The following is a 10,374-nucleotide window of genomic DNA, read 5'->3' as shown; positions in this document are numbered from 1 at the left end:
CTCACTGTTCTCAGACACCTGGCTCATTGTCACACATTCACCTCTACTGTCACTCTCCAGCTTCAGTGATGTCATTTTTGTATCTTTCTGCTCATACCTGCCATGTCATGAAAGTTAATCCAGAAGTCTTGCATCCACAATTATGCTTTAACACTATTCACTGCTTTAGCTAGCTTGGCAAGGGGAAGCCTTGAAATCCTCTTAGTTTGTAGTATGATAGCTACCCCCTTTTCCAGAATAATTGAGTAGCACCTTACAGTTTCATTCCCAAGCAGTCCCTTGCAGTTTTTGTCTGTACTCTTAGCCTGTACAAACTGCTGGTGCAGCAGCATCATTGCAAGCTTTTCACTTAAAAGCAGATTTACAAACTGACAGTCCTGGTTTGACACGACAGAAAAATTCCCCTCTATCTTTGCATCCTGCAAAACAAAACAAGTAAAGAGACAGTCATAGCAAAACAGACAACCATTCTATGTTAAAAATAACATGAGCACATGTGAGCTTTTCCAGTGGGAAGAGGGGTAAGGTTTCCTGACTCATGGCAGTAAATCCTTCCCCAACACAACCCTGAAGTTAATAAAAACAGGGAAGTGCAGAGGGAGAACATACACACAACTTTGCATGTTTAATTGCTTTCAAGAATGTTCCCAAAAATCCAACGGAACTGATTCCGTGTAAGTCCATACTCAGAACTTATGCTTGCACTCTTTACCTGAACTGTATTTCCATGTAACATGGCTGGATTTAAGAAAACATTTGCCTCAACTGAAGGCCTGCCTCTATGCATGGTTAGTACATCTTCAGCACACACAGAAATGTATTTTATGTACCATCAGAATTGAATAAGTAAAAAAATTAAGTCCTTTACCACAACTGAACTGTATGTTCAATTAAACCAATTAAAATGTTATCAAGATATTGGGATTACAGTAATGGAGACAGCCCAATACATAAAACAATATATATTTATTTAGCACAAAAAGTTCCATTTTTCAAGTGCATGTATGCTTCTTCTACTACTTTATGGCACTTGGCTTTTTCAGAAAAGTCAAGAACAATCATGACTAAGACAAAGACATACTATTCATTTGACAGAATGACTTTTATCCTACAACTGTAGGGCTGAGAGCAGTTTCTGAAGTGTAAGGCAAATTAGGAATTCCTTCTCAAGCGAGTAATCTCTATTCAGTTTCATTAACTCAAGTGGAACGTTCACAAGAGAAGTGTTACACAACTAGGACATGATACATGACTGTGGTGCTGCCTATGGCTACAGCCAACATAATATGCAGGGGTGGGGTTACATTCTCAGACAGAAAAAGACAGAAAATTGAAAGATCCACAGTAAATTGCCAGAAACAATTACTGACAGAGAAAGAAAATCCAACCATTATGTACGCAATCACATGACATAGTTATGCACAATTCCCACTTGACAGAAAACAGGTAAATTGCCATATAATGCTCAGAATTAGGACATCTACAGACTTTAGATGCTTTAAAGCCTGAAACTTTCATTTAGAGACAAGTTGGTATTATTTGGTAAACAAATGCTGATAGCTCACAACTGACAGCACTGAAACATTACTTGAAATATTACTTGGTTCCATTCATGGAATAGCTACAAACACTGGATACAGAAGACCATTCAAATTATACTGGTGGACAGATTTTCCACAGCTTCTCCTTTGCTGAAGTTTCATCACTTCAAGTGACTGACATCAAAGATGTGCTGCTGAAACTAGTTCAGTCTTCCCACCAGTAGTTATCACCTGGATTAGACTGCCAGAGCTTGGTCGATCCTTTCCTGTTATCCAGTCATAAAAGGTTCTGTTTTAAAATAAATAGATAAAATAGGGTGAGGAAAAACAAAAAAATTACAACTACTATCAGGTATATTGACAGGAAGAATAAAATACAAGCCTATTACTTTTCCTTCTTTTCCTACTGCTATCACTAGTGATTTCTATGTGATGTGATTACAGGATTCAGACTCTCAGAACTGTGCAGAGGGCCCAGAGAAATCCAAGGGACATTACAGCACACAGGATTTCCAAAATATCTCAAAAGAAAAGGGAACGGTAGAGCTACTTTAGTTGCTTTTATAACATATATATAAAAGAAATACAGTTTTATGACTAGAATAAAGTTGCTAAACTCATTACTCTGCCACTGGCCATTATAACATTATGATATTTAACTGTGAAAGTGGTCTCAGTGGGAAGGAAAAAAGCCTTAAGACATCCAAAGTAGTGCTGAGTAAGATGGACACCTTCTAGGTAGCAGACCAGGAGACTCCTTATCAAAACACAACATAATCTCCTTCCTCAAAACAGACTAGAGAGAGCAAAGTGTATTTTACAGGTCCTTCAGCCTTTCCAATAGTGCACACATAGCAACTGTCATGTTGGAACATTCCACAATCCAACAAGAGCTACCAGGGCACAAAATCCAAGTGCCACATGGGAAAGGATTTCCTGCATTGTTCCCAAGATGCAGATGTTGCCAACAGATTCCCAAGATGCTGATGTTGCTCAGTGAGATTTTCAGTTTTCAGAGCACTGGGGTAAACTTCAGGGAATTAGAAATAAAACAAACCAATCAAATGAATTCTCCTGCAAGGATAAATTACTTAAAAGTTCAACTTAAAAAATGAATTTGCAACACTGCAACATCTAGCTAAGCTGCCCCTGGAGCACAATAAACTAGGCATCTTTTCCTGAATGTTTTCAGACCAGCTAAATTCAATTGATGAGGCTCATTTTAAAAAGCCTCATCAGACAACTGCAGAGGCTTCAACTAAACAGATGCAACTAAAACCATTTCCATCTCTGGCATTCACCTTAAAAAAATTACAAAAAAGGAAATCTGATGTCAGAACTAAACTAGACTCTGAACAATCAGCAGTAGGTAAATTCAATTCCACTGTCAGTTCTAAAAGATCTTAAAATGTGAGTTCACCCTCAACAGAAACTGTGCTACTCCCCATCACATGGCAGAAGGCAATACTCATGCTGCACCTTCTCTGAGGAATGAGAACAGTAAGGCAGATAATCTCAGCCTGGCATTACACAAATTACAGTTGAGGCTTCAGCATTTTGCAGCATCATTCATGACAAGTTTTAGTGGATAGTACAAAAAAAAAAAAAATCTGTACTAAATTCTTCTGAACAAGAGCAAAAATGTTGCCAGTTGAGAGAATTGAACTAACATGTCATAAACTGGGCAGTAAAATGTGTTTAGAAAAAAAAAATCCCACCCAAGTTGACATGCTTATTTGCAGTTTATCTTTAAGCCAGGTGTCTCCTGCACCTGCTGTCTGCAATTTAATTTGTCTACAGGCTTTAGGAAATTCTCCAGCTTCCAGCTGCTTAAGGCTATCTTCCTTACTGGAATAACTCATGTAGAGAAGCTGAAGTTGATGAAGTCAGGCTAATTTTCTCCAGTTAGGAAGCCTGTGCAATTAAACCCAAAGTGATTTAGAAAGATACCCAATAAGATGGAGGAAAAAAATCCACCCAAATCCAAGACAGCTGTTTAAAAAGAACAGGCGCTGAGATGAAGCAGTGAGAGGGACAGTGAGCAACTGTTTAGTTATCTCACAGATACTCACTCTGCAATGAATTCTAAGGGTGTCCAGGAGCTGAAGTCTGCATCAGGCATTGATTTCCTGTTTGCTGGTGTATCTAAGGTAACCCTGTGATTAAAAAAGATAAGCAAGCATTTCATTTATATATCATGTTTCTGATGAGCACCACCTGCTTCAATTCACTGCTGTAATATGTCCTTTACTTTTACACCACATTATATGGATTTCCCTTGCATCCTCCCCTGTGTTAACTGTATAGAGTCATTAGTTTCAATGTATGTCCAAGGCTCCAACTAAGAACCCCCCCAGCTTCCTGGCTAGCTGAGGAACTGCCTATTAGAGCCATCACTCAGCTTGCAGCTCCTCTCTCACCTCTCTCATGCAGTTTGGGAATGGCAGCAATAAACCTGTTCACATGTACTGCCCAGCACACATGCACTACTATCCATGCTTTTGAGAGACCAAGTGCATAAATATAGGGAGTTTTGACTTTGACAATACATACTTACACTACATACAATGACATGTAAGGGTTAACTTTCCAGAACACCCTCACTGAAATGCTGTTGACAATCCAAGGTGTATTTATCCTCTCAAAAAGTCATTTAATAACAGAGTTTTGTATGAGAACTACACAAGAGCACCATGCACAAAAATCCAGAGATCTTGGTGTGTACCTGCCTACAAAGCTCTGGAGAAGGTGGTGTCAGTTATCCAAACACATTTAATGCCATTCCTGTCTGACCTGAAGAACCCCTTACATTTTGGGTCCTGAACTAGATATGGACCTGGCAAGAAAATTACTTGCAATTTTTGCAACAGAATTGATAAAATTAAACACAGTGAAGACCTACTAGGCCATCTACTTTGTACTAGCTTTCCTGACAAAAAAATGAAAGCAGGTAAATACAAGCTAATTTTTTTTTTGGTTTACAGGTCCTCAAAGTAACTGAATTTTACCAGTCAAGCATAGGCATGCAGCACCTTATGAAGAAGCATCTTTAATCAAGTGAAAACATGTCAAATAATCCTTTGCCTTACTATTATCACAGAGCTAAATCTAAAACATCACTGAACAGTTGATCTCATTTTTACAGTTCTGTCTAATATTGAAATAAAGAAATCACACGTTAATGCATGGTTACAGTTAAACTCATTAAAAGTAAATCAAATTTTAATCCTAACATCCACTGCTGTTTTGCAAAGGCAAAGAAAAGAATGTAATCGTTTTAGGGTGACTTCTGCATCTCTTTGTTCATCCAGTCAAGATGCATCCTTTCCTGTTAGTAGGTCTGAGAGGCTGTTTGTGTGCTGTAAATAGGACACTGCAAACATATCTGTGTGGCTCTAGGTTGCAGCAGTAATTAAATTAAACAAAGCAGGCAGAGACCACTAAGCAACCACTTACGGTAAAATGGCAACTGCAGCAGAACCAGATGGCAGCCCACAGCTGGCACCAGCCAGACTCTGACAAAGCTGATGCACTGCTCCTTTGGCCATGCCATAGGCAATCATCCCTAAAAATTAAAAACAGGCAAATGAGAGAACAATCAGAACAGCCTTCAACATCAGCAGTAACATGACAGAAACTAAAGACTGTTCGATGAATATTAGGACCACTTACCACAGCCAGAAAAGAATCAGAATTTTAAAACATATTAAAGCATACATATTAAAAGAAAAAATGCTAATATGAATAAAAAGGCTTTAGTAGACATCCAGAAGTCAGTCAACTTAGCACTACAGAAATAAGCAGCTTACCAAGGCAAGCATGTTTAGTCAATGTATCCAAATGCACCCTGAAGTATGTGACCTACAGGGCTAAGTTCACAAATTTAACAGAGTAAGATGCTCATAGACTTTAATACGGCACTCTTCTATTAATTTTCATCATATAACTAAGATACTTGTGAGTTTGGACCCAAAAAGGTACAGATCACTTCCCTCTCAAATCTGGAATTCACTTGGTCAGCATCCCAGGTCTGACAGGCCCTGTGGAGAAAGCCACAAAAAAGCCCAACTCCCATGGTAGACAATTAATAAATAATGTGCAGGGAAAGAAAGCTTCTTCCCAAAAACTGCTGCAAGAGCAGCATGAACCAGAGCATAAGGCACACTGCTCAGGAACAAGATCTGGACAATCAGAGTGCCAGAGGTCTCAGATGTCTCAAGTCATGTGTCTGTCAAGAAGTCCAGACACAGATAAAGTACCTAAGAAAACAGGTCTACGACAACTGAATGTCTTCCTTCCTACCCATACAGCTATTCAGCCCCTTTCCAATGCTCCTAAAGCAGTATTTTGAACATAACAGAAATACTTCTACAATGTAATTAAAGGTATTGTATAACATCCATTTTTATTAGAAGGAATCATGGACAGCACTAGCTAACTTATTTTATTGTTATGATAAAAATATTCACATCTGTATCATACTCCTCTCTCATCTTGCCTAAATCAAACATTCTAATTCTTCTTAGAAACCTTTTCATGCCCGATACATTTCTCAAACGTCAAACTGTTAGTCTCTAACTGTTCACATAATTTTCAGTGTTCTTCAGTTTGCAGTATGTGAGGCAAGATTTTTCTCACAGGAAAAGAAAAATCCCATTAACATCAAACAAGAAAAAGATTCTTTCTTCCAGAACAGCCGGTCATAACAAGGCTAATAAGGCATATTTGCAAAAGTTGAGTAACAACTCTTTCCCAATTCTTCCTGATGTTAATAAATTGCATGTGTTTGCCCAAAGCACTGCTGTGACTTTTGGAAAAATCCATACCAGCTGAAACCAGCTAGTTCAGAACAGAAAGGCTCATCACTTTGATTCCTGTGTTGTGGTCTCTTCCTCCCAAGACCACCCAAACAAAAACCGTGAAAATCTGCCAGAATTCACTTGTTTTCATTTGTGTATAGTCAGTCAGCAGTTCACTGTGAATTATTCATCTGCTTAGTCTCAAAAATAAACCTTTTATCTTTGACTACAGCAGACATAAAAACAAACTATATAAACAAAAGATTAATCATTAACTAGAAAATATATAGAATATTTTTGCCTGAACAGTTTTAGGCAAAGGTTTCAGGAATATTAATAAATTTTATATGTTTTAAAATCTTAGTATCTAGGTCTTAAAAATATTGTTGAAATGACACTAATAAAAGCTTGGGAAATAGGATATTTGTCTCAAACTTTCCTTTTGCTGCCTGTGGGCTTGTGTCAGTGCCTTCTTTTTTTCAATTTTAAATTGCTCCCAGATTTCTTCCTCCATGTAGACCAACATGATTGAGGAGCAAGATTAAAAATGCAATACAGTTCCTATTAAATAGTTACCTGAGGACAAAGCAAACAGTCAACAGGCTTATCTATGTTTGAAGCATAGACTGGAATCAGAACATGAACAGGATAAGCATGGTTATCAGAATCAGCTGAGTCATCACCAACAGAAAGATTGGTCAATTAAGGACTCTGTCAGAAGACAAATAGGAAATTTAACTTTGTCTAAGAATTGTACTTCTATTGCTGTGTGCTTCTAGTCTTCATTATCTTCCAAACTTTCCATATCATATACTAGCCAAGTGCATTTCACCAGTGCATGTCAAATACTATTTAAATACTGATTCTATGTGCTTGTACCACAGCTTTCAGAGATTCAATATTGCTACCTGTAAAATCACATTTTCCTTACACATTTCAGCAGTAGGATCCCGTTTGTGCTAGATGACAAGAAACTGGGGTGTGAAGCTATTGCCTCACAAACAAGAATGCTCAGATAAAAACTGTCTCTAACTGCTGGTGTCCCTGCAGCTGTCGTGCATAGCATTTTACCTGGGGTTCCAGATAAGGCAGCTTGAGCTCCTGTCAGAGTCAAGAGGCCACCTTCTTTCAGATGTTTTGTGGCAAGGTGGCTGGAAATAGTTGATGTCCAAACACTCTGCTTCCACATCAGATCACAGTTTTTGTATAAGGCTGATTAGGAAGAGAATTAGTGAAATTAGCCAAAGGAAGAAACAAACTCTGATTTCCTCACTGTTACAGAGTGCAACAACACTATGAAAACATGCTTTCTACAATTTTCTACTCATTTATGTCTTTTGGATCTCCTTTCTGTTTGAGCCTGTAACAGCCAAACCAGAAGGGGGAAGAAAGGGACACATTTCACCAGAATTACTCCATACAGAAAACAAGGCTATTTTTCTTCTTTTGTCTCTACAGTTGTGGGTACAAATTTTATTATGAATATTACATGTTTAAAGGCCTCTTTTTAATCTGAAGGATTTTCTGTAGCATGATTAGGCAGTGGCCTCCAATCTTGTATTGCACAGAAACAGCTCAGAGAGCTGCAGGAAGCAACTGAGGTTTTATGCATAAAGCAACGTCTTAGGAAACAACATCAATGGGTGTTTTGTACCTTGCCTGACACAGGTAATCTCAGCAAAAATCAGCTCATAGATAACAATGCTGAGCTCTGTCAGAAAGCACATCAAAACTTTCTGATAAAAATTAGTGCATAACAAACATTACTGAAGAAACTAAGTGCTGTGTAAATTTACAGAAAGCAAAAATTCAGAGAAACCCTAAGAATCACCGTGACTAAGCTATTTTGTACTTCTACGTTTTTGTCCTCTTCTGGACTCAGGAAGAAAGATTTTAAGGACTTCTCTCAGATATCATTCATGTTTTCACCAGCACATCTGTACCAAAGGCTTACACTTGGCTTTGGCGCTGCCTCCAGCCCATCCTCCTGCTACACACAGGATTGCATCCACCTTTTCTTCACCAAGAAGTTTTCCAACTTCTGCTGTCACCTTTAACACAAAGAACAAGAACATACTGAAAACACTCAATTGATAAGGTAAGGAGGTAATCACCGTAAATGCCTTAAAGCTACTTTTTCCTACTTATGTATCTGAGGACAGGACACAGCAATTTAAACAGCTATAGAAAATTAATAATTATGATTCATGAACTCAAACCAAATTTTTAAACTGTGTTTGAAAATACCTATAGATGAAAGTCAGATGAATGAAAGCCATAGAGTGTGTGATGTCACTGGAAATAAGTGATCATCAGGGCTGAAACACCTTGACCCTTACCTCTATTATTAACAAAAATTGTTATTGACTTGCTTTTGACAGCTTCTCTTCCAAGTACGATGTTGTTCAAGATGGGAAATGAAACTCCCAGTCTGACCAGGACTACTGGTGTCACTTTTGATAACAGTGCAAGAAAAACAAGTAAAGGTTACCTCCTTATTGCCTCTCTGTAGAGTGCAACCATCAGTTTGAGTCTGGCCACTAAATCTGAGCTTGTATACTTCTAGATATCTATAATTTGTTCTCTTTCAAATATAAGACCTCTCAGCTGGTAACAAATTTTCTGTGTCAAAGCAAATAGCAACAATCCATCTCTCAACAAGTGAAGAAGAGCCAATAGCTTTTGCAAACTGTATTGTAAACATGTTATGTTACTCCTCCAAAACTTTAGGAGTTGTATAGATATAAAAAACCCATCTTGGCTAGATATTCAGTATATCAGTAACAGAAGTTGGTTCAACACTTGAAATGTAAAAAATTAACCTTATCTACCAAGAATAAAGCAAAATACTTTTTTAGGCTGACTTCAATTCTCCCACATCCACGTTTGTGGAAACAAGTGCATTCCCCTAGGGATCCCTTGGGGCTTAGGTTCATGTCCTTTGAGTATGCCATCTACTTATGCACAAGACATTTTTAAGTTAAGGTATTTGAAATAAGTGCTGCATTTTAAGATATCCTTATCCATCTTCATTATAACTCACCTGGTTAAGTCTGTGACTTTTAAAAGTCAAGACAAAAACAAAGCAAAACAGCCTTATGTGCTAAGACTCCAATATCCCGGATCAAGCTCCTTCTGTGTATTCAGTTAAAAGGAATTACAACAAAATAAACAGAAGGGACGAGCAGAACCCGAAGGACCTTGAGGTTCGCGGTACGGCCGCACGACCGCCACCGACCGCGCTGCTGCGTCCTGCGTGGAGCCGGACCCATCCTGCAGCCGCCTTGTTCACCGCGGGCAGCAGCGAGAGAGATGCACAAACCCCCGGGGGAGGCTCCGTGCATCGCCCGGCCGAGGGGACGCGCACCCCCGGGGAGGCTCCGTGCATCGCCCGGCCGAGGGGACGCGCACCCCCGGGGGAGGTTGGCTGGTGCGCCGCTCCACCGCCTCACCCGGCACCGGCCGCCCCGCTCCCGCCGCCGACCCACCTGCTCGGCCTGCTCGGGGAAGGAGTCGGTCGCTCTCACCACCACGTTGGCGCTGGCGTCCGCGTTCTCCGCCAGGTCGATGCTGGCCACCCACTGCCGCGGCGAGAGGAACGGCGCGTTAGCGGCCCGCGCCCCGCAGCGCCCGGCCCGGCCGGGCACGGCCGCTTCCCCGCGGGGCTCCCCGCCTCACCCCCTCCCGGCCCGGCGCTTACCCAGTTCTTGGACTTGAAGTAGCGCACGCACTGGGAGCCCAGCGCCCCCCTGCCCCCGTAGACCAGCACCCTGCGTGCCGCCATGCCCGCTGCTCCGGCGCTGCTCTCCCCGGCGCGGATGGGCCGCCCCACGGGCGGGCGAGGGGCGGCAGCTCCGGCCGTGGGTGGTGCGAGAGGCGGGGCTGGGCTGGGCCGTGCGGAGTGAGGAGAGAGAGGAGGAATCCCAATGCCTCGGCCCAGCCACGGCAGGAGCCTTGTTACTAGTCCCCAGGGCTCCTGTTAGTCGGTTAATGAATTAATTAATTCGTGGTTCTGAAGGTCCTGCCAGGGCTCG

At 40.8% G+C, this 10,374-nt stretch overlaps 1 protein-coding gene across 1 annotated transcript; it reads right to left on the bottom strand.

Annotated features, from left to right (window-relative positions):
* Positions 1 to 947: 947 nt before the first annotated feature.
* Positions 948 to 10,255, bottom strand: QDPR (quinoid dihydropteridine reductase). The gene is made up of 7 exons (XM_039699007.1): positions 10,041 to 10,255; positions 9,829 to 9,921; positions 8,295 to 8,391; positions 7,412 to 7,552; positions 4,998 to 5,106; positions 3,614 to 3,697; positions 948 to 1,830 (listed from the first exon to the last, which is right to left on the bottom strand). The coding sequence occupies exons 1-7, from the start codon at positions 10,122 to 10,124 to the stop codon at positions 1,722 to 1,724; spliced, it is 717 nt and encodes a 238-aa protein (XP_039554941.1). The 5' UTR covers positions 10,125 to 10,255; the 3' UTR covers positions 948 to 1,721.
* Between the last annotated feature and the right edge of the window lie 119 nt (positions 10,256 to 10,374).

This window comes from Passer montanus, unplaced genomic scaffold (genome assembly GCF_014805655.1).
Source record: "Passer montanus isolate IOZ18808 unplaced genomic scaffold, ASM1480565v1 scaffold13, whole genome shotgun sequence".
Lineage (NCBI taxonomy): Eukaryota > Metazoa > Chordata > Aves > Passeriformes > Passeridae > Passer > Passer montanus.
Note: the sequence above shows the minus strand (reverse complement) of the source record. Positions and strands in the feature narration are given on the sequence as shown.